Source organism: Centropristis striata, chromosome 21, assembly GCF_030273125.1.
Source record: "Centropristis striata isolate RG_2023a ecotype Rhode Island chromosome 21, C.striata_1.0, whole genome shotgun sequence".
Lineage (NCBI taxonomy): Eukaryota > Metazoa > Chordata > Actinopteri > Perciformes > Serranidae > Centropristis > Centropristis striata.
The window spans coordinates 7501711-7526802 of record NC_081537.1 but is presented as its reverse complement, the minus strand read 5'-3'; the positions used below and the strand labels follow the sequence as shown (position 1 = coordinate 7526802).

Genomic DNA, 25092 nt, shown 5'->3' with positions numbered 1-25092 from the left:
GATAGATAGATAGATAGATAGATAGATAGATAGATAGATAGATAGATAGATAGATAGATAGATAGATAGATAGATAGATAGATAGATAGATAGATAGATAGATAGATAGATAGATAGATAGATAGATAGATAGATTACTTTATTCATCCCTGAAGGGAAATTCGGTTGTCACAGCAGTCTGGTATTCAAGTACAATAAAATACAATAGAATAAGATACTGAGGTAGCATAAATAAAAACAACAATAGAAAAAAACACTGCGGTGTAAAGAGAAAGAGAAAGGTGGAGAGTAATGAGTCTGTCCTCACAGAGGACGCTCTGATGTCTCTCTGGGGCTTTGGGTCAATCAGAAAGTCGTCCGCAGGACCTGATGAGCTCAGTGATGGAGGTGGAGGTCAGGCTCAGCAGATAAATCTATAGATCTGGAAACAGAATAATGAGACGTGACGATGGAGGAGAAAGCTGCGAGCTGGAGGACTTAATGAGAAAGAAGGAGCAGCTAAAAGCCTGAGGGACATCTGGAGGAGCTGAGAGGACGGAGGTCAGCCGGAGGCCTGCTGGGGGAAATGAAGCTGCACTGATCAGCAACAAGTGAGAAAGAGAGAGAACCACAGCAGACAGAGAGAGAGAGAGACAGAGAGAGAGAGAGAGACAGAGAGAGAGAGAGAGACAGAGAGAGAGAGAGAGAGAGAGCAGGTGGAGTCTGTCCTTTAATCATTGACCACAACCTGCACAACCAAAAGCTGCTATTTAAAGATCAGCTTCAAGAGGACAAGGAGACGTCCTGGGTCCCTCTTTAGTCCTCAGGCATCGCTTTAAGAACTCCTCTGTAGAGGACAAAATGTCAAAAACTGACAAATCATTATTATTCTGCACCTTCAGTCACGTTCAGAGGTTTGACCCATTAGAACATGGGTCTCAAATGGCACTTTACTGTGTTGTGTGTGGAAGGTCCCTTTAATTACTTTTTTTGGTAATTTTGGGTCTTTTTAAAAATAATAATTTTGTGTCTTTTTTAATTATTTGTGTCTTTTTTAAATAAGTTTGTGTCTTTTTGGTAATTCTGTGTCTTTTTTTGGGAATTTTGTGTCTTTTTTAGTAATTTTCTGTCTTTTTTAGGTAATTTTCTGTCTTTTTAAAATAAGTTGTGTCTTTTTTAGTAATTTTCTGTGTTTTTTGGTCATTACTTCTTTTAAGTAATTAAATTTTTTTCTAATAATTTTGTGTCTTTTTTGATAACGCTGTGTATTTTTTGGTCATTTTGTGTCTTCTTTTGTAATTTTGTGCCTTTTTAAGTAATTTAGTGTTTTTCTGCCATTTTGTGTCTTTTTTTAGTCATTTTGTGTCTTTTTTTGGTAATTTTGATACTGCCTCCAGCATCCCCCAGGTAATTTGAGTTTGAGACCCCTGCATTAGAGGAAGCTGGCTCAATCTGATGGAAAACAGTAAATCTAGAGTATTTACACTATTTACAGGCTCTAGACTGGAAGACTGATAGAACAACTGTTTTTTTAATCTGTCTCAGTGGAACATTTTGTCCACAGGTAATTATAGGAGCTCAGGTTACACCCACAAAATAACAAAACAAGAAAAATCCTGAGCAATACCTGCACCGTGTGCATAAACACTGACTGGAAAATGAAAAAGTGTTAAATGTGTACAGAGACCACAGCTCAGGAGTTTCACTCTTTTCAAACCCTCTCAAGCTGTTTTAAAGTTGGAGAAGTAACTATACTCCATACTCTACTGACTGAAGTTTTACATATTATATCTGTCTGGAGAGACACAGACACAGGAGTCTGCAAGCAACAGGAAATGAAAGAAGTTTGTAGTTTGTGCAGGACAGACAAAACTGATATAAACAGAACAAATGCCAGGCTGCACTTAGGCCCCGTTTACACAAAGGGAAAATGCAGATATTCCAGACAAAGTGGAGAATTTGGAAAACTCTGGTTATGTGTTGTCGTGTCAACTGGGAGAAACAGGGTTTTAGGTTCTCACGCTCATTCTATGTGCCAGAAAATGCTTCACAATCACGTCATGTGAGCGCTCTATGTTTACAGTTTGTTTGGCTATCATGGATGCTGTTAAGGTGGTGCTCATTTTTACGTTTGTGTAAACACTTTTGGTCTGTTTGAAATTGACAGTTTTGTCATTTTTAACATTTTTTGAGACACTGTATTTTAGGTCTTCATTTATGTAAGCCATACTCATTAAAATTAGAAGGAAAAAAATCATTTAAGACATGAAATGTTTCATTCTGTGTGAACTGGATCTATATAATGTGTTATTTCACCGTTTTTAATTGTCATGTCATGTTTCTGACAGGCTTGTGTGACTCTTATGTAGACACCTTCAAAATAAAGTGTTTCCATATCTTGCTTAAGTCACAAAGGCATGTTTTAAAAATAGCCTAAGTAATTTATTTCTCTTAAGTTACATAACTTACACACAGTGTTATTACTATGCCAATAGCCATCCTTTGTTACATCCTTTTTGAGTGAAATGATCAATAAATGTCATATGTTACACTTTTGGTGAAGTTTTTTGTGTTTCCTGCAAAACTTGAAAAAATGAGTTAGGTGATTATTTTAACAGGGTGACGATATGAAGAACTATAAAGGTTTCCTTAAAGGAGCTGTACACGACTTAAATAAACCAGTTGACAAATTGGTTTTAATCTGAGCTTCTCTGTTCTTTAATGACAACAAACTGCAACAGATTGTTGTGGAAGTCCGAACGACCACATTATTAGTAGTATTATATCTTTATTGTGTCTCTGATCCAGTTTTAGGAGAGTTCACAGCCATCACAAGGTTATATCACATGCAGCAGGGAACATGTTATTTATATATTTATTAAAAAGCATTTTAAAGCTTATATTACAGGCATGCTGACTCAAAGGATTAATGAGCAGATTCCTATACAAACTCTCCTGTTACTGTCTGTTCAATCACTTTATCTCTTCTGAACGACTCCACAGGATTAGAGCATTAAAGAGAGACAGATATGGACTGAAACAGACACCAAGGGAGCTTTATGGGACTGACACTTTAGATAAAATATTAAAAAATAATGTTGATATGAGGGTTATGAAGTATTCCAGCATGTTTATTTCTTCATTTTTTTTAGCATTCGGGTTCTGTGGTTCATGTTTCTGTTTTGAGATGTTTGTTTTCCCGCAGATCTGAGTCTCTGATTAATGATTAATGATTAATGGTTAATCATGATAAATCTCCTCCCTGATCTCTGCCGAAGCCTCGTTTATTATGTGATGAAACTATTAGTTAACATGAGAATGAGACTCAACAATGAAACAAACACTGAACCTTTAACTCATGACAGAAAACGAGACATTTAACAAGTTTTGTTCACTACAAGACACTTTCTTACAGAAACAGACATGATATTGTAGTTTTTTATTATGTGAACGGGTCAGTTTTTACCCTTAAATGATCCATAAAATACCCTTAAAACAATTATTTATCATCCAGTTTGTTTCTTACCTCTTGGTGACCTTGGTAGGCGTCCTTACACATTAAAATATTTAATGTTTTTGTTGGCCTTTTTGGCAGCATTCCTCATTTTCAATTAAAAAAATGGTAAAATTAACCTCAAGAGAATTATATAAAATAAAAGGTTGTTATGTTACCTGACTATTACTGAGGGGTATTAGAAGACATCTCAAATTAATGTTTTATTTCAATATTAACTATAGTCACATCTATGGTGTTACGGATTTATTTTGACCCGTATATATTTCACTAAAAATATTGTTTTTTTAATCTTATATTCTAACTGAAACAACACTTACGTTATCATTTTCACAAGGTAATTTTATAATTTTGTGAAATTGATTTTTTGTTTTATTTAGTTTCAATGGAAGTTCCTGACAAAGTCAAAAAGCCTTGATGCAATAAACAAAAGTTGTGTGATACTTTAATGCATTTACAACCTAAAACGGGTCAGTGGAGACCAGGGGCCGGATTCACAAAAGTGTTCTTAAGATAAAACTTAAGAAAATTCTTATTAAATGCTATTCACCATTTTTTTTCTTAAGAATTGTCTTATGTCTTAGGAACTTCTTAGTTTTCTCACTTAGAACGTTCTTAGATTTTTATCTTAAGATCACTCACATGATTCATAGTGATTAATTAAGTAGTATCAAATACAACAACTGCCTCCGTGATTTACTAAGAGTACATTGTAGTGTAATCTAGGAACAGGCCGACATGTAACAGACTGAAAGGACATTTCAATTATATGTCAACTGCCAGAATAACCTTTATGTGATACATTCACAAAAAAACTACTCTGACCAACTTCAATGAACAAAACTTGTTAACACATTGTCTAGGGCTAAAATAAATATTAAAGAAATCAAATAAATGTCATACAAATGTGTTCAGTTTCTCTTAAAGTTGTGAAGAAATATGAGAAGAAATCTAAGAACTTTGTTTTCAAGAATCTCATTGTTCTCAAGTTCTATCTTAGGAAAAAACTTACGAAGAAAGTTACGAAAAAAACTAAAGAAAAGATAAGAATTTCTTCACGAATACCAAATCTTCTTACATTTTGTCTTAAGAGCAAATTTCAGAAAAAAAGGCACTTAAGAAGCATTTTATTTCTTATGAATGCTTTGTGAATCCGGCCCCAGAACACAAGAGGAAGGTTAAAACAGTTCCAGTGTTAATAATCAGTGTGGTTGCAGCTCTCTGCTGCCACCTTCATGTGATGAAAACTCACAAAACTGCTGCTGAGTTACCACCAGAGGTCACCACACACCACACACACACACACACACACACACACAAACACACACACACACACACACACGTTAGATGTTTCAGTTATGTGATTAAATCTTTTTTTATGTGAAATAAAATGCTAAAAGTTATAATTTTAGTTCAAAACAACTCACTGCAGAAATATCAGAGAAGTTATTAATAAGAAAAGTCTGATTAGATACTGTGAGAAAACTGTTCGTGCATGTGTGCGTGTGTGTGTGTGCGTGTGTGAGTGTGTGTGTGGGTGTGGGTGTGTGTGTGTGTGTGTGGGGGGGGGGGGTGTGTGTGTGAGAGAGAGAGAGAGAGAGAGAGAGAGAGAGAGAGAGAGAGCATCACAGCAGCAGCAGCAGTCAGCTCGCAGTCTGAAACTTTCTTTGTGTGTGTTTGGAGGTGAACCGACCTGAGATCAGATCAGTCTGAGATCATTAACAGTGATCAGACAGTAGTAGCAGACAGTAGTTTGATGTTTGGAGGTGAGCTGAGCCTCAGCGCCGCGTGCAGCAGGTGATCAACAGATTCACACAGGTAGGTGTTTGTCTCTCTGTACAGATTTTACATATTCAGTGTTCAGTAGCTTGTAACGGCTTTGGTGCGTGTTATTTAACATGCCCGCTGCTTTCAGTGCGCAGTTACTTCACTTGTTGTTGGTTCTGTCGGTTTTAAAGCAGCAGAAGGTTTCCGATGGCTCGCTGAGGCTCTGATGTTACTTTTAAATGCAAGTTAAAGTTTGTCTGACGCTTATTCGTGTCCGTGAACTCACCATCAAGTATGCGAAACTCTAGGTTTTATAAAGATATAAGATCAAATCAGCTGTTAGAATCAGACAGAAACCAGAACTAAGCATGATTTCTATTAGTGCTGCACTTTGTTAAAGTAAACAACAAAACATCTCCATCAGCTGAGCAGAGAGAGGCTACACTGTAAAAATGTTTGTAGAAATTACAGTAAAACTGTCAAATTGCATCAGAAATAGGGCGTAAAATTAAAAACTGAATATCACCGTAGTAGACGCTTATAATTACCGTAAATCAAGAATATTCTGTGATTTAAATGTAGAAAACACTGTTTTTTCATGTAAAATTAAAGGAGAAATACCAAAATGTCACAAGGACACAATTACTAACCTAAAAATAAAGGGACTACTCAGTCTAAATTACAGTTTTTTGATGAAAATTATATTTAAATCTACAGTAAAAACCCACTCACTGTATTCTTTACGGAAAAGTTCTGGCAACCACAGCTGATGGTATTTTACTGTAAATTTAAAAAAAAAAAAATTTTTTTTACAGTGTACAGAAACTGAGCTGATTAACATTAAAATATTATAGACTCAGTGAGTTCTGCTCTGATGAGCATGTTGTTTTTCAGTCTAACACGGTAGATAAAATCAGCCATGGTTCAGTTTACAGGATATAATGCTTCAGTTATTATCACAGTGAACCTGAAAACATAAAACATCAGGTAGGTGTCTGTGATTGGATTCAGTTTGAAGTCTAACACCTTTAAATATCTCATCAAAAGCTGCATTAAGTAACTGCTGATGAGCTTTAATCACTTTAATCACATCACATGATGCTATCAGAGGTTTTTTGTGTTTTTTGAATGACTCAAAAGGCTGACGACTCATATTCTATCAGAAGTGTTTGATGGTGCAGGGCGTGGTCAGCACAGAGCTTCATCACACTCACAGAATCTGTAGCACCTCTGATCATATAATAATAATATATAACCAATAATGTAACAAGACGTCCTGACTGAGACTGTAACAACATGTTGACTGATGATGTCACACCTACTTTACTTTAAGTAGACAGAAGAAACAGTAAGTTTAAGTTTGGCCTCTTGACTTGTGGAAAGTCTCATTAATGTCATTAACTTTTATTCACTGTACAGTAATGTGGTTATTTGTTGACTAATGGACTAAGAAATCAAAGCTTTGATATCAGATCCTGATGTAAACAGATGATAAACACAGAATATAGAACTCAATATATATATATTAGGGTTGTTATGATACTAAAATATTCAACTCGATGCCGATACTCAGGAAAATACTCTATACTCGATACCATTTTCGATACCACAAGGATAAAAACAAAGACCCCAAAATTTAACAGAAATATTTTTATTAACAAGAAAAATGCAACATGTACTCGATACTTTTGAAAGTGAGTATTGTATCTGGATACAACATATATATATATATATATATATATATATATATATATATATATATATATATATATATATAAACTACTGCTCAGAAGTTTGGGGTCACTTAGAAATGTCCTTATTTTAGAAAGAAATCAAATTAAAATAACATACATACAGTATAAATGACTATTAAAGCTGGGAACAGCTGCTTTTCTTATGTTATATGTATTATATATTGTCCTGTGTTCCAGTGGCACATTGTGTTAATCATGTTTATAGTGTTGAAAGGCTGGTTGATCATTAAAACACCTGAGCATCATGTTAATAAAATGATCCTTCATCAGGCTGGCTGAGGATCTGGAGGGAAAGTTGGATATTAGATTCATTTTGTAACTCATTTCATGAATCAAACAGTTTGTTTTCATGGGAAACAACAGACATTTTCTGGGTGAGCCCAAACTTTTGAGTACTAATGTAAATATATTTGTATATACATACATACATACATACGTATTTAAAGTATAGAAAAACATAGTATTACTTTATCAGTTTGGAAAAAATGGTCAACCTGAAAATGTAATAAATTCCCTATAATGTAATAAGGATTAACAATATCAGTCAGGACATGTTATTACTATGATGATGAAGTTAAGAGCCAAATTACATTATCAGGAGTTATTATACTATCAGGAGTTATAATATTATCAGGAGTTATAATATTATCAGGTGTTATAATATTATCAGGAGTTATTATATTATCAGGAGTTATTATATTATCAGGAGTTATAATATAATCAGGAGTTATTACATCATCATGAGCTACAAGGTTGACAAAACAAAAAGGCTTTGATGGAAAAAAAAAAAAAAGTGGACTGAATTATGACCCAGATCTGTTCCCACAGCTGAAAATGAGAAGGTTCAGCTGAAATATAATCAGTTTGTTTGATGCATGTCATGTATGAAGACAGACAGAATATGTTATTCATGTTTTCATCTATTGATGAAGATATTACATTAATATGTGAGCGTCAGTATATCAGCAGGGAGGTCAGGTCGTGGTTTCAGACGTTCAGAAGTAAATCTGAGGGAATCTTTGTGAGTTATTGATCACAGAAAAATAAAAAATCATCTGCCTGAAGCAAGGTTATAATAGTTTGGGATTTTTCATTAGTTTTAGTTTTAATTTTGCTGTCAATTTTTGTTTTCAAATTCAGTTAGTTTTAATCAGTTTTTAGAGTGAGTTTGCTAGTTTTAATTAGTTTTTATTTTTTGGAAAATGCTTAGTTTTAGTTTAGTTTTTATTAGTTTTAGTTGTTTTGTAATGGGCTATTTGTTGGGTGCGAGATTCAATAAGGTCGCAATAAATGTTTCCTTTATTTCCTTTGTCTGATCCATCTCAGCCCCAATAAGTTTATTAAGTCATAAAACCAAATAGATGAAATATGTTTCATATAAATCGAAAGGTTTACGTATGAAAAAAGTTGACAAAGACGAAAACTAAGGACATTTTCACTATAATTTTAGTTAGTTTTAGTTTTTCAGTTAGTTATCGTTTTTTTTAAAAAACTCTCCTTTTTATTTTTATTTCAGTTAACGAAAATGTTTTTTCAATTCTAGTTTTCGTTATTCCGTTAGTTTTCGTTAACTTTAATAACCTTGGTCTGAAGTTACAGTTTGTCTGTGTGACACAGGACCAGAAGCTCTGTGCTCAGTTTTTAGGGAGTCTCTCTCCTGGATGTGTAAAGAGAACTGGATACAGCTTTGCAGGCGGGGCCTGGTTCATTCCTATGAAAGTTTCTCAGCAGTAGGGTTGTCACGATACTAAAATTTTCAACTCGATACTGATACTCAGGAAAATATACAATACTCGATACCATTTTCGATACCACAAGGATAAAAACAAAGACCCCAAAATTTAACAGAAATATTTTTATTAACAAGAAAAATGCAACATATAAAAATGAACAGAACAACAGGTTAAATATTTATAATAAAAAACAGTTGTGCAAAAAGAAACTGCAACTATGATAACAAGCTTCAGATACTTGATACTTTTGAAAATGAGTATTGTATCCGGATACAACGTTTTAGTATCGATACTTTTTTGAGTATTGATACTTTTGACAACTCTAGTCAGCAGCACATGAAGCCAAACAGTTCTTCTTTGTTGTATTAGTACTTATACTGCAGTAAAGGATCTGAATACTTCTTCCACCTCTGGTTCCCATGGTCAGTTCAGGTCCTGTGGCAGAGTGAAGTCAGGTTCAGTTTGGTAATTATTTGCCTGATGAGTTTGTCTCTTGTTAAAGTATTCAGATCGTTCCCTGTGCTGTAAATGATTGATCTGTGTAGAAGTTCGGCCTGAGAAGCTCCAGTTAGACCCAGACCTGTTCCAGCTGAGAGTCTGTGATGTCATCTCTTTGCTTTGGCTGTTGACACGAAGCTGCTGCTCAAACATTGGAGGGATTTGGAAAGACAAACTGTTGCCTTGTTCTCTTTAGTTTCATGTTGTAATAAAAGCTGCCTTGTTGCTACCTGGAGCATTCAGACATTATAAACACCAACAGATCATCTCTGATGTCTCCATGGAGACAGATGGACAGGACTGAGTGGTGCTGTTGACAGAAAATATTATAAAACAATATATGCATTTAACCAAATAGAGTGTGTTATTAATAAGGCAAAAAGCAGATGATCATTGTTGACTTGTGATGAGGTAAATGAGTGTGTGTCATACTGGGAGCTGTAACCTGAGATACAGAGACAGAAGTAATGTCAGAGTAAAGTCAGATAAAATCTGGATATGTGTTGAAAAACTTGTGAAAGGATGTTTTTGAAGGTTATAATAATTAAAAGTGTGATTATTCTTAAAGAAAAATGAACCTAACTCTCATCTAGTATTAGGAACAAAACACAGGAAGTCTTAGTGCCCATATAAGGTAACATAGAAGGTAAAAATGCTGACACCAAACAGAAATGTCAGTCCTCCACAGATGAAAACAAGCAAAATGAACCCAGCCATCACCTGATAGCTTCACACCTCTCTAACAAAGAAACACAGTAGCATGATCACCTAATGGGTGTAAACCACATCTCATGTTTACAAGGATACATATTAGTCGAGGGGGGCTGGGAGAGCCCACCAATGAGAGAAGGAGGAAAAGGAAGATTATCCCTCTATTGTACACATTATGATGCCAGTTAGGGAAAAAATAGTTGGAGTGTTTTTTTGTCTCAAAATAGACAGAAATTTTCCTTTTTTTTACATTTTATTTTAAGTTTTTGGGGTTTGTTCCCCGTAGGCAACATTGTACCATAACAGTGCACAAGTGAAAAAGAATGGTTTTTTTTTTATTAATTTCAACATAATTTACTTAAAAACATGTGTAAAAGATTCAGTAGCTTCAACAGGGTACAATACATAACATTTTAAATTTAAAATAATTACAAAAGGAACCTTTTTAACCGGTTTCTTGTCTGAAGTGTATGAAGCTATCAAAAATTAAGGTTTACTCACCTATCAATCGGACTATATATTTTTCCAGATGGAAAAGGAACAGGAAATGACGTTTTGAGTGATTTTTTGCAAAATGGCAAAGCTGTTTCCTTTGGAAAAGTCTGCAAAATAGGGTTTCAATATGGCCTCCTGGAGGTCATGTGACAAATTAAAGCATTGTTTTTGGTTCCCTATACTCTTCCGTTCTTTTTTAAAGTATCGCATCACTCAAAAACATGCAATGTAGAAATTTGACAGGCCAAAAATGGGACAACACCGTACCATAGAGGGTTAAATGACATATAAACTGATGTTTTAATGCTGTTTATTCAGTCTCCTGTGGTTACAACCAGGGAACTCTAAGTTTTGATCTCTTGACCTTTGATAGAATCAACTCTGCTGCATGAACCTCTGAACCAATCTCCTGCTACTTTTTTGATTCTATAATTTTTGAGTCTTAGAGTTTGGCGAAGATTTTGGTGTGTATGTTGTTGACAAGTTGGGAGGCTCTCTGCTCGTCTCAGTAGAGTCACCACCTCATGATCAGAGAGCTGGAACTCCTTAAATACTGTGTGCGTGATCAGAGCTCACACCCTCACATGAAAACAAACATATAAGCGATTAATTACGGTTCACTGACGGTGATGACGAACGTCAGGAACAACGAGTCACCGAGAACCAGGAACAGGTTGAGTTCTTTTGTTCCAGAAAGATCTCTATTCTCACTTTATCTGTCCTGTATGAGTCCACAGCATTAGAGCATTAATGAGGGACAGATAAAGACTGAAACATTTAATTTCATTTATTTCATTTATCCTTTATTTCTCGAGGAATCATTGAGGGCAACCCCTCATTTACAATGATGTCGAGAGTACAGAGAAAACACAAAACAGAGTACAGAGAAAACACATGCAAAACCTTTAAAAACAGTTACAGTGAAAGGCAGAGTTATTGGTTATCATAGTTTTAAACTGGTCCATAGTTAAAATTGTGCTGAGTTTGAGTGAATGTTGTAAGATGTTCCTGGTAGATGCCGCAGAAAAACTGAAAGCAGTTTTTCCAAATTCAGTATTTGTCCGAGGAACATTGAGCATTAAGCATTAATCACTAGAGCGTTTTGGATATTTACTATGTGACCAGTTTAATAAAGTGCTGAGGTATGGTGGCATGTCGCCTATCAAGACTTTATCAAGACTTTATACACCAAGGAAGCTTTATGGGACTGACACGTTGGATAAAATATTAAAAAATAATGTTGACATGAGGGATATGAAGTATTCCAGCATGTTTTTATCTTCGTTTTTTTAGAATTCAGGCTCTGTGGTTCATGTTTCTGTTTTGAGATGTTTGTTTCCTCGCAGATTAATTATTAATGATTAATCATGGTAAATCTCCTCCCCGATCTCTCGGGCCTCGTTTATTATGTGATGCAACTACTAGTTAACCTGGGAATGAGACGTTTCTCCACATTCACACGCTGCACCTTTAACTCAGGACAGAAACATGAGACATTTATGGACTTTTGTTCTCTACAAGACACTTTGTTACAAAAACAGTCATGATATTGTAGTTTGAAGCTCCTGAAATGTTGATTAAATCAACTTAGATTCTTCATAAACTCTGTAAGAGTTTCAGTGTTAATAATCTGTGAGTGTGATCAAGTCACCAAAGTTATAAAGACTGAACATCCTCCTGATCGATCAGCTCACAGAGACTCAACCTGATGAGGACGAAGAAGCAGAAACTGATCTTCATTCCACTCTGACTTCATCTTGTTCAGGATAAATAATCATTACAGCACCAGACGTTATTATTTAACCCTCAGCAGGTTTAATGCACTTTCACCTCCCTGACTCAATGTACAGAAACAATATTTGTGGATCTCTAATGATTAACGTCACAGAGAGTCTCAGAGGGACATTCCTCCGCTCCTCTGATCCACAGGGAACTCATTTCTGATTCCATATTTCTGTGTAAACATCAACACAAAGGTTTCTGTGTACTCTGACTCATGTTACTGTAATATTTGCTTAATTGGGTGTAGACAACAGTTTCTAACGTCCTCCAGTCTTTGTTAGGATCTGTCCTCGTCCCTCCCTCCTCAGACTCTCCCTGTGTGTCCGTCTGAACAGGTGCAGTCAGGATCGCATCGTCCTAGTTTCGGTCCCGGTCTGTTCTAGTCCTAGTCCTGGTCCCTCCTGGTGTCCATGGCTGCTAACTTCACGCCGCGGGGCTGCGGCCCCAACCTGGACTCTCTCTACTACAACCTGTGTGACCTAAAGGCGGTGTGGGGCATCGTGCTGGAGGCGATCGCGGCCGCCGGCATCGTCTTCTCCATCGTGCTTTTCCTTTCTCTGTTGGCCAGCGTTCCCTTCACGAAGGACAAGAACCGGAGGAGCTCGGTGGCTCTGAACGCCCTCTTCCTGGTCTGCACCGCCGGGCTCTTCTGCCTGACCTTCGCCTTCATCGTGGGGAAGGACTTCTCCACCTGCGCCTCACGCCGGTTCCTGTTCGGCGTGCTGTTCGGCGGCTGCTTCTCCTGCCTGCTGATGCAGAGCGTGAGGCTGAACGTGCTGGCCCGGCAGGACGTCGTCGGTGGCGGTCCCCGGGCCTGGGCCCTGGTCCTGGGGGCTCTGGGACTGTGGCTGGTGGAGGTGGTCATCAACACCGAGTGGCTGATCATCACCATCGTGCGCCACCCTACGGGACCGCTCAACGCCACGGCCGGGAGCAGCAGGGCCACGGCCACGCCCTGCAACATCGCCAACGAGGACTTCGTCATGGCGCTGATCTACGTGATGACCCTGATCTTGGCCGTGCTGGTGGCCAGCCTGGCCGTCATGGGGGGCAAACACAGCCAGTGGAAGAAGGAGGGCGCCTTCATCCTGGTCACCAGCTTCCTCTCCGTGTGTATCTGGGTGGCGTGGATCGTCATGTACGTCTTCGGGAACGTGAGGACGGGGGGGCCCACGTGGGACGACCCCACGCTGGCCATCGCCCTGGTGGCCAACGCCTGGGCCTTCCTGCTGCTCTACACCATCCCACACATCTGCAGCCTGCACGCCGACGACGACAGCCAGCAGAGCTACGCGGAGGAGCTGTACCCCAGCAGGGGGGTCGGCTACGAGACCATCCTGAAGGAGCAGAGCTCCCAGAACATGTTCATGGAGAACAAGGCCTTCTCCATGGACGAGCCCAACCAAGGTAAGAAACAGACCGCTTCTCCAAATCATTCGTCCCCCTTCCACTAAGACAGAACAGGTGACATCATCTAGAAACTAAAACTAAACTAAACTATATATATATATATATATATATATATATATATATATATTTTTTTTTATACCACCCTTGTTTTCTTCCATTCCTTGTTCATTTAAATGGCTGGTACAGCTAAAGGTAAATTTGTTTGGACAAATATAATGATAACAAAAATAAATAGCTGATAAGATATTAATTTAAGAGCTAATATTTAGACATTTCCCATGGTTTTCTAGATAATGATTTTGGTTATTATCATGGAAAATGACTTTATAGGGTTTTTATTTTTTATTTATTTTTTCCCCAATGTGTCCATTCTAAGCTCCATGTGCTCAAGGGTAGCTGGTATCACCGAAATGTGTTTTATTAAAATATACACATATTTTAATGCAAACAATTCTATCATTACCGTGACATTTAATCGTTTTTTCTCCTCAATTTTCATTCAGACTTTCTTCTTTATACATTGTTGAAAACCATTATGTCTGATTATATTCTGTTAAATTATACATTTTTAAACACATGTATATTTATATTTTATAAAGTTTATTAAATATTTATTCTATATAAGTGTGGGGAAACAATGACATTTTTATCTGGACGCATTACGGTAATGAATTTGTGAATCAAAAATACGTTTAAAAATATAGAAAATATTATTTTAACACAAAACAATGAATTGTGCCTCATTATGGCTATATTGTTCATTCATATAAAAGTGAAATATATTTAGTTTAATAAAGTTTGTCCTTATAATCTTCACATACATAACTTAGACTGGCTTCATGAGAATCACCAACATTTCTGTCTGTTTTTTTCATGTTTAGAGTTCATGTTGTTCCTCTTACACTCAACATGCAGTCTTATTTATCTGGACTGTTTTGTGTGAGCTGCAGAGTGTCTTAGAGATGTCAGAAGTAAATGACACTTTGCAGTTTTCGTAGTTTCATGCAGGAGCTTTTTTTCTATCCAGAGCAGCTGGGACACAAAACACAAACCAGTAAACATCTTGTATTTGTTCTGTGTTCAGTTAAGTAGGTCAGAAAGGGTTTGCAACAACTTGCATTCTGTTTGTATTTTTGTTCTTCACAACCTCCAGAATAATCAGGGTCACAACCAGTTCTGTTGATTATCTTGAGTAACAAAGCTGTGATTTCTGTAGAGAAACTGAAACCCTCTGCAGCTCTGCACCAAGGTTATAATAGTTTGGGATTTTTCATTAGTTTTAATTTAGTTGTGGATTTTTGTTTTCAAATTCAGTTAGTTTTAGTTAGTTTTTAGAGTGAGTTTGCTAGTTTTAGTTTAGTTTTTATTAGTTTTAGTGTTAGTATTAGTTTTTTTGTAATGGGCTATGTGTTGGGTGCGAGATTCAAAGAGGTCATAATACATTTTGCCTTTATTTCCTTCGTCTTATCCATCTCAGCCCCAATAAGGTTATTAACTCTTACAGTTCTGGGTGTTTTGAATTTTGGTTCGAGTGCAGACATCCCAGTCTCAGTAAACATATTTACCATGTGTTCCTGCATGTTCAAATAGAAATACTGAATTATGTATGAAAATAGTTGACAAAGACGAAAACGAAGGACATTTACACTATATTTTAGTTAGTTTTAGTCAGTTTTGTAACCACACAATACAGTTTCAGTTAGTGATTGTTTTTTTTTAAAACTCTCGTTTTTATTTTTATTTCAGTTAACGAAAATGTTTTTTCAGTTCTAGTTTTCGTTATTTCGTTAGTTTTCGTTAACTATAATAACCTTGCTCTGCACTGATAACCAGCTCTTCAGGTGAGAGGACAGATGTGTATGTGAGATTAGATTTCGGGGTGAACTCTGTGTGCTCTTTCAGTCTGTTAGTTTCTTTGGGTTCGTCTCTCTATGCAAAGCTGCAGAGTTTCCTCTGGCAGGAAGCGGCTCACACTCCCATTTGCCTGGTTGACACATTAAAATGATTGAAGTAATAAATACGCTGACACATCAGTCACACAGTTTCCTCCCTGATATATTTCGTTACTGGTTCCACTCCCAGGAGAAGTCTGTTTGTCCTCGGTCCCCGTCTGTATTTTAATATCCCAGAATAAACACAAAGACCTTTGCAGAGGTGAGAGAAAGTTCCACGCCCACAGAAACAGAAACAGAACAGGTGGATTATCCTGCAAAATGTCCTCAAAAGGTTGTTCTGCTGGCGGTGATGACGCCTCAGAATCTGATATGCAGCCGTTTAAATTCCTGAGCTGAACAGAATCTGATGCAGAGCAGAGTGTGTCCCCTCAGAGCTGCAGGGACGGGCAGGGACGGTGTCGTGTGTTTTTCACCGTCTGCAGGAGGAACTCTGTGTTAATACTCGATTTCAGTACTTCAGGGTAAAACTCACACTTTACCCACCACATGTATCTGAGTTTTTGGAGTTAGTTTACAGATTGAGCTCTGACTTTCACCCTGAGAGAAAAGGGGCTGTAGAGACGTAGTGGTCGTGCGATGCAGGTTTTTTTAAGGCCGATGCCGATACCGATTATTTTGACATCAGTCTTAACCGATCCTCGATATGTGCTGCCGATTTTTTTGGGCCGATTCTTAAAGCCGATATTGCCTTTTCTCCCTCCATTTACATGATAAAAATGACACAATGATAACAAATGTTACACAAGAGTCAATTTAAACTGTAGTGGCAATTTTGTCCGAAAAAATAACAAAATTAAACTTAAAACAAACTTAATCAAAATGCCACTGATGCACCATGAGCGTGTGGTGTGTACGCAGGCAAAGAAGCTGAAGTCCATGCATGATTGATAGATCCAAAGGTTTTTTTTGTCCATTGCGAGCAAGCAAACAAAATAACAAAGAAACATGGCTCCTGCTACCTATCTTCGCGCTGGTAAAAAACCATAGGCCCACCCAGGTGCATGACGGCCCTCTGCCTACCTACCTACCTATATAACATCAGGCGCCCACGGCGCCAACCCAAATTCCATAAAACACAAAATATAATATGTAAACTAAATATGCTAAACAATAAGGATGATTAAACTAAACAATTAACTAGCAAAACAAAATATTATCAAAATTAACAAACGTCTAGAATAATTAAACAATACTCATTGTTAATAATAAACTAAACAGACAACTAAATACTAACAAGAACTAAATAGCTCCAACATTAAACAAAAAAAGAAACATTTATTAACAAAACAAACAAAACATATTAACAGTTTGATAGCAAACAATGTTGCACCGAGCCTTGTGTTGGCTCAGTGAAATGGGCTAATTGATCGGCGAACGCATGCATGTATCGGCTGATACAAGTAAAAAACACAAATATCGTCCCGATATATATCGGTCTACCTCTATTGAGAAGTAGAAAACGGTATCTTCACTTTTTCTCATTTTTAGGAATTTTGATCAAACTTTTACGTATCTGAAGAGTTTATGTATGAAACCAGGTTTTCTTTCTGTCTTTCTTTCGTTCTTCTTATCCTCTGTTCCATGTTTCCTTCCCCTCTTTCTCTGAGACTTTCCTTCCTCATCCAATCTAAAGCAAACAAGTCAGAACATTAATCAGAGCCCGACTGATGTGGAAAATTCATTCTTGCGGCTTATATAGTGACTTCTTAAAATAACAAAAGACCTTCTCTATGGTTCTCTGTGTGCAGATGTTGCAGCGATCACACGATGCACATGAACTTTCTCAAACATTTAGGTTTCATTTTCATTATTATACATTAATGATAGAATGTATCACACTGTCAATTAGAAAAAAAGATTATTAAAAATAAAAAATATAGCAAAATAAACACTTTATGTTAAGTGTATTGTAAGAACAGAACAGGTGACATCAGAAACTAAAACTAAACTAAACTATATAATATATATATATATATATATATATATATATATATATATATATATATTTCTTGTTCATTTAAATGGCTGGTACAGCTAAAGGTAAATTTGTTTGGACAAATATAATGATAACAAAAATAAATAGCTGATAAGATATTAATTTAAGAGCTAATATTTAGACATTTTCCATTGTTTTCTAGATAATGATTTTGGCAGCTCTTAAATTAAACTGTTATGACCTATTAAAATAGCATTAAAATGAACAAGAAATTGAAGAAAAAAAGTGGTCAAATAATTTTTTCCATGACTGTATGTGCTTCCCTTATCAGCTGATAAAGGCTCGTTCTCCAATATGAATGTGTTTATACCTTACTGAAGCATAAAACTCCTTTTTCTTTATGATATGTGCTTTTATTTTAAACAGCTGAGTAGATTTTACTGCCACTGTTTGTTGTGTGATATGAAAATTTTCTTATGTGAGTTTATGAGACAGAGCAGAAACATCTGACGCAGTTAACTCCCTTATATTTAATAATTGACCTGTGACTAAAAAGTCAGTAACAAAAGTTAACACGGGACGGCAGGTATGAGAGATACTGAGTCACTGCCTCCCTCAGCTCTGCCTCACAGGAAACAAGGAGATGTTTCCTGTGAGGCAGCGCTGAGGGAGGCAGTGACTCAGTATGTTTGCAGCGACTCCACGGCAACCGAGGCGTGGCAGCGACTCATCCCATGGGAAAGATTCAGTGTTCAGAGTGAGACAGAGTCATCTCTCACATCTCTCTCTGCTGGTGTCTTACAGGAAACGAGATAAGGACAGATAGTGTCTCCTGGTCCTGTTCTGATCATTAAGTACTAAAGTACTGTCTCTTAAAGGGACAGTACTGACCCTCAGTCAGCACACGGGTTGCACGTTCACACTGTGGACAAAACAAACAGCTTAGCAAAGACCCACTCTGAACATGTTCTACCTGTTTATGTGCACGATATATTAACCATATGAGCACAGATTTCTGTTGCTTCTTCTATGTTCAGATCAGCTGCTCAGGTCAGAATCAGACAGTAGCAGCTCGTCTCTGTTCTTCATCCACAAAAGTTTCTCTCTCTGTCTCTCTTTCAGCTAGTTCAGTCTCCATCTGCAGAACTTCTTCTTCTGTTTATTGATCAAGATGTCCTTTTGTATCCACATTGTGTCATAATCACTCATTTTTATTGTCTTTATTGTCTGGATTCAAACCAGAACAGCTGATCCGCAGCAGTGAAGTAGGCTCAGCACCAGTCACACCTTCTCATTCAAGGATTTTTAATATTTTCAACATGAAGACATGTTATAATAAAAAAAGAAGTATTAAACAAAGCAGAATGAGTTTTGTAGTTTAGATTATGTCAGTAGCTTCATGAGCTGATCTCCTGGTTTTCATTACCAGGTGCAGCTCGTTGTGAGTTATTTAATATATCTATCTTTTTAAAAAAAAAATCACATTACACTGTTTCATACAGCACAATAAACAGTAAATAAAAGATTAAAATTGTTATCATAATCCACGTTATTTGGCATTTCTTGCAATTAAAACGTTAAGCAATTAAATGATTTGTTATTAAAACTTAAATAGTGGAGTTTCTTTGATTCTTCATGTGTTGTGAGTATCAAAGCAAAAGGAATCTAAAATATAAAACATATTCTGTCCTGTTTACGACATTATTCCACATGTGTTCCATCACAGTTTTGATGTCTTTAATATAAATCTACAATGTAGAAAATATAATAGAAATAAAGAGAAACCTCTGAAGGAGAAGGTGTGTTTCATGTGAACATGGAAGACAAAGTTAAGCCAAATGAAACAGTGATAGCAGCAAAAATCTGTGGAAATATGGTTCATGTAACCAGGTGGAACATGTTGAGGATCTGCTGCAAGAGGATCACAACCTCAAACAACCTCAAACTGAAACTGTCCCTTTAAAGGATTGTAATATAAAGATGTGAAAGATGTTTGTGGGGACGTCAGCATTAAATCTGTCTCTCTGACAGCTTGTTGTGTGACTGAACTCTGACCTGTTGTCTCCGTCTGTCCCTCACAGCATCCAAGCCCGTGTCCCCGTACAGCGGCTACACCGGACAGGTCCGCGGCTCTGTCTACCAGCCCACCGAGCTGGCTCTCATTAGCAAGGCAGCAGCGGGAAATGTGAGCACACACGCACACACACACACACACACACACACACACACACACACACACACACACACACACACCTGATTTGTTTACCCAGAAACACATTTGAATGCTCTATAAAAAGCTGTTTCACAGCCGTTTATCTGTGGTGGGAATGATTACTGAGATAAAGCTCTGACAGAAACAGTTCAGGGAAATATTTCAAGTCATTTGTGCCTCCTGTAACCAGACATGTGGGCAGGGGGTTTTAGGGAGAGATAGCAGGTCAATAGTAGATGCCACAGAGACGTAGAATCTGTAGAAGAAGTACTCAGATTACTTTACTGCAGTAACAGTCTGCAGCTCTGCACTGTGTCATAAATCTGACACACAGTGAAGCTTTAACCATGTGAACAGACACTATTTGTGCCAGTTTCACTGAAAACAACATATAAGATTTTCTACCTGTTCAGATTATTATAGCAGAGCTGTCTCATATCAGCAAGTGAGTCTGATCAGTTCAGTTCCACTTTTTGTTTAAGTGAGAAAGAAGTGCTCCTAAAGGGCCAGTTCAGGATTTTGGACATGAAGTTGTATGAAACACTTGTCAGTACTGTAGTGGATGCAAAGCTGTTAGTTAGCTAGTTAGCTTCAAGCTATTAGACCATAGAATAGAAAGTTCTGTGAGCTGGCAGAGTCACAGAAGAAAGTGAAAATATCCAACAACTAGACAGAAGTACATTATATTTTTATTATTTGAAAGTTCGGCCCCACAGTGTCTCTTAGATAAAGTCTGTTGGACAAATGTAGTTGGAGAAGGTCTCAGATAGAGAGGCGGAGGTCTCTGATAGAGAGGAGGAGGTCTCTGATGGATTGCTGTGTTTCTGAGGTGGAGGTCACTGATAGAGTGCTGTGTTTCTGAGGAGGAGGTCTCTGATATAGAGGAGGAGGTCTCTGATAGAGCGCTATGTTTCTGAGGAGGAGGTCTCTGATAGAGCGCTATTTTTCTGAGGAGGAGGTCTCAGATAGAACGCTGTGTTTCTGAGGAGGAGGTCTCTGATAGAGCGCTGTGTTTCTGAGGAGGAGGTCTCTGATAGAGCACTGTGTTTCTGAGGTGGAGGTCTCTGATAGAGCGCTGTGTTTCTGAGAAAGGGGGTCTCTGATAGAGCGCTGTGTTTCTAAGGAGGAGGTCTCTGATAGAGTGCTGTGTTTCTGAGGAGGAGGTCTCTGATATAGAGGAGGAGGTCTTTGATAGAGCGCTATGTTTCTGAGGAGGAGGTCTCTGATAGAGCGCTATTTTTCTGAGGAGGAGGTCTCAGATAGAGTGCTGTGTTTCTGAGGAGGAGGTCTCTGATATAGAGGAGGAGGTCTCTGATAGAGCGCTATGTTTCTGAGGAGGAGGTCTCTGATAGAGCGCTATTTTTCTGAGGAGGAGGTCTCAGATAGAGCGCTGTGTTTCTGAGGAGGAGGTCTCTGATAGAGCGCTGTGTTTCTGAGGAGGAGGTCTCTGATAGAGCACTGTGTTTCTGAGGTGGAGGTCTCTGATAGAGCGCTGTGTTTCTGAGAAAGGGGGTCTCTGATAGAGCGCTGTGTTTCTAAGGAGGAGGTGTCTGATAGAGCACTGTGTTTCTGAGGTGGAGGTCTCTGATAGAGCGCAGTGTTTCTGAGGCGGAGGTCTCAAATAGAGCGCTGTGTTTCTGAGGAGGAGGTCTCTGATAGAGCGCTGTGTTTCTGAGGCGGAGGTCTCAGATAGAGTGCTGTGTTTCTGAGGAGGAGGTGTCTGATAGAGCGCTGTGTTTCTGAGGAGGAGGTCTCTGATAGAGCGCTGTGTTTCTGAGGAGGAGGTCTCTGATAGAGCGCTATTTTTCTGAGGAGGAGGTCTCTGATAGAGCGCTGTGTTTCTGAGGAGGAGGTATCTGATAGAGCGCTGTGTTTCTGAGGAGGAGGTCTCTGATAGAGCACTGTGTTTCCGAGGAGGAGGTCTCAGATAGAGCGCTGTGTTTCTGAGGAGGAGGGGTCTGATAGAGCGTTGTGTTTCTGAGGCGGAGGTCTCAGATAGATTGCTGTGTTTCTGAGGAAGAGGTCTCTGATAGAGCGCTGTGTTTCTTAGGCGGAGGTCTCTGATAGAGCGCTGTATTTCTGAGGAGGAGGTCTCTGATAGAGCGCTGTGTTTCTGACCTGTTGGTCTCAGATAGATTGCTGTGTTTCTGAGGAGGAGGTCTCTGATAGAGTGCTGTATTTCTGACCTGTTGGTGTCTCTGTCCTGTCCGTCCTGCAGCAGCCTCCGGACACGCCCTACGACATCGTGATCCCCAGAGCGTCGGCGGGCTCTGCAGCCGACAGCGGGAGCAGCACGGCGTCCATGCACACGGAGCCGGGCGGCGCTGCACACACACAGACTCACGGATACGGCGTAGGTTACCTGACCCCTCAGCTCTGCTCCTCTCTGCAGATGCTGCTCTGACTCTCCTGCTGTAGCCATAGCAACCTCTACAGGTTCACCATGAATCAGCTCTTTGTCTCGCTCTCTCTCGGCCTCTTGTCTTCCGTCTGCTCAGCTCGCTGCCTGGACTCTGGTTCTCTGTTTCTCTCTTCTGTTTCACTACAAGAACAAACATAGACTCTGATCTGATCATTTGTTTTTCTCTGGCCTTTCTATATTTCTCTGTGCTTATCATTTATCTTCTAACAAATCTGAAGTTTTTTAAAGTTTTTCAGGTGGCTCTGAGAGGTTTGTAGCTGTAGCTTCATAAGGAAGTTATTTAGAAACATGTTGGTAGACAACCCTCTGCTGTCTGGTATGCTCAGTATAATTTAAATAAATGTTGTCCATATTTCCACAGAACATGCTGCCTGCACACTTAGCCCTTTATATTTTATTTGTAACTGTAACAGCATAAAACAACCACAGCAAGAACTAAATATATTTTTCTTAAACAATCAGTCAAATAAAGCAAGAATACACTTGGATATTTATTCACATGTGTACTGTTCTCTAACCAGCAAACACTGAGCTGTTTACTCTACATCTCCTGTGTTGACTAGAAACTAGATAAACACACAGACCTTCAGCCATGTTTCCATTTCTTCAGTTCCAATATGAGACAGCAACCTTACCTTTCTGCTTATCGTTAGCCTCATAGCATATTTGCCTATGTCATATTTGAACGTTTTCGGGAAACAAGAAAAAACACAATTTTTAGTAAGCCCATTGGTATTTTTAATTGATATTGTAACAGTAAGTTCAAATAGAAGTGTGAACAAGTTTGCATAAAAAATTAAACACATTGATTTCATAACAGATAAAAGTGACTTAGGCAGAATATGCCCTGACTCTTACATATAAATTATGTAGTTTGGTTTGTATGTAGCAGCAAAAATGCCTAAGTCAAGGAGATGACTAAGGCAGAAAGTGATTTTGGACTCTAACATGTGTTCTGATAGGTTGAGAACATAGGCAATAAGGCAGAAAGATGCAGGAGTGGTTGGAGAGTAAAGTTAGGCAGATATCACAATTTGGCCAAAAAAGGACTTAGGCAATTATGCTATGAGGCTAACGTTATGTCCATACCATATCGAATTTTTCTCTGAAACTCAGCTGGTAGAATAAAAAGTCCACATTCCTAAACCTGGCCTGTAAAAACATCCTGCTCAGACTGTGAAACTCCTCTAACACTAACCTGCTGCTCACCTCTCAGTGAAGCATCTCCGTGACAGTTTTATGATCATGTACACTAGCGCTTAAAATGTTGGGGTCACCCAAAAAATTTCTGTGTTGTTTTGCATGAAAACAAACAGTTTTATTCATGATTGAGTTACAGACTGCAAAAAAGGAGTGTCTAAAAACAAGTTAAAATGTGAGGGAAATGATCTTGCTGCATGGACAGATAATTTCACTGGACAACATTTCTTGAATTAAGATTGTTAAATCTAGAAATAAGCATCTGATCATTTGTTTTTTTCTGGCCTTTCCATATTTCTCTGTGAACACAATAAGAAATTAGAGAACCAAATAATTTGCAGTTATTTGTCTGCTGTCAGACATTACATTACATTACATTACATGTCATTTAGCAGACGCTTTTGTCCAAAGCGACTTACAATAAGTGCATTCAACCTGATGGTACTAGACATAGACCATAGGAATCGAGTAAGTACATAACTTTAAGAGCTAATTGTCATTGCTAAAGGAGTGCTATATGTTAAAGAAGAAAAGAAGAGAAAAGAATAAGAGTTTTGGTTTTTTTTTATTTTTTTTTTATATATATATCTGTTAGGTGACCATGACTTAACCGAGGTATTGTTGGAAGACCTTCAGAGCCTCTTTAGCTGATACTAACAGATTCTCATGTCTCTGTCTCTGTCTCTGTCTGTCCTCCTGCAGGGGAACGGTCTGAACAGGACGTCCCAGTGGTGAACATGACGGATCTCAACCCGGCGTCTCGATAACTTCCTGTCTCTTCATCCTGCTGACTGCCTGAGTGTTTATGATCCAGGTTCCCTGAGCTGGTTCTGAGAGGAACTCTGGACCCAGACAGACTAACCCTCCTATAGACGAGGGACTCAGACTCACAGAGCTCCATGGTGAGGTCAGAGCGAGGGCATGAAGCACGGCTTTCTGCAGGACAAAGACTTTAAATCAGTGTGAGCTCTCTGCTGACGGAGCAGATAAACTCACTGCAGCAGCAGAGGACCAGCCTGACCTCACAACACAGAGTGGAAACTATCACGTATATATGAAGAAGTTTAATTATAGGAGTGTGCTTGGATTGTGAATATTGTTAATAACCAAACGTTGATCTGCTGGTGTTGGATGTAAATATGTTGTCACACTGCATGGATATATTTAATGCTATTTATAGCACCACTCTGTGCTATCTTATTATTTTTATCTCATTCTACCAATCAAACTGTTTCGCTGGATTATAAAGCTCCAGAAGGGTTAAACCTTCATCAATCTTTCTTTCTATCACTCTCTGTTGTTTCCATATTCATAAATAAATCTACCTGACAGAACCATGTGAGAATCTTGTCATTTGCTCCTGATGATCCTGTTTCACCACTTGGAAGTTATTTTTCTGAAGTTTAAAGCAGACGTGTTGCATTTTATCGCTCTGAGCTTTTAAACAAGTCAATTCCCTAAAACTGTCATGGACGTAGCACAGAAGGCAGGACTCAAATGCACAACAGAGATTGGGTCTAAGGCCGCGTTCAGACTGCAGGCGAATCTGATTCATATCAGATTCCTACTCAAATCCGATTTTTAGGGCTGACTGTCCACACTGTTTTTAGCAAGTGTCCAAATCGGATATGGCTCTGTTCATACTGGGCCACATTATTGACTGATCTGACAGGTTGCTATAGTAACGGCATCAGATCGTCTGAGTAGAGTGACGTCACGGACAG

The 25092-nt window shown here is 38.2% G+C and overlaps 1 protein-coding gene across 1 annotated transcript; it reads left to right on the top strand.

Annotated features, from left to right (window-relative positions):
- Positions 1–5174: 5174 nt before the first annotated feature.
- gprc5c (G protein-coupled receptor, class C, group 5, member C) lies at positions 5175–24718 on the top strand. The gene is made up of 5 exons (XM_059324477.1): positions 5175–5311; positions 12569–13640; positions 19616–19719; positions 21965–22099; positions 24071–24718. Exons 2-5 carry the CDS (start codon positions 12644–12646, stop codon positions 24101–24103), a joined length of 1269 nt encoding a protein of 422 aa, XP_059180460.1. The 5' UTR covers positions 5175–5311; positions 12569–12643; the 3' UTR covers positions 24104–24718.
- The last annotated feature ends 374 nt before the right edge of the window (positions 24719–25092 follow it).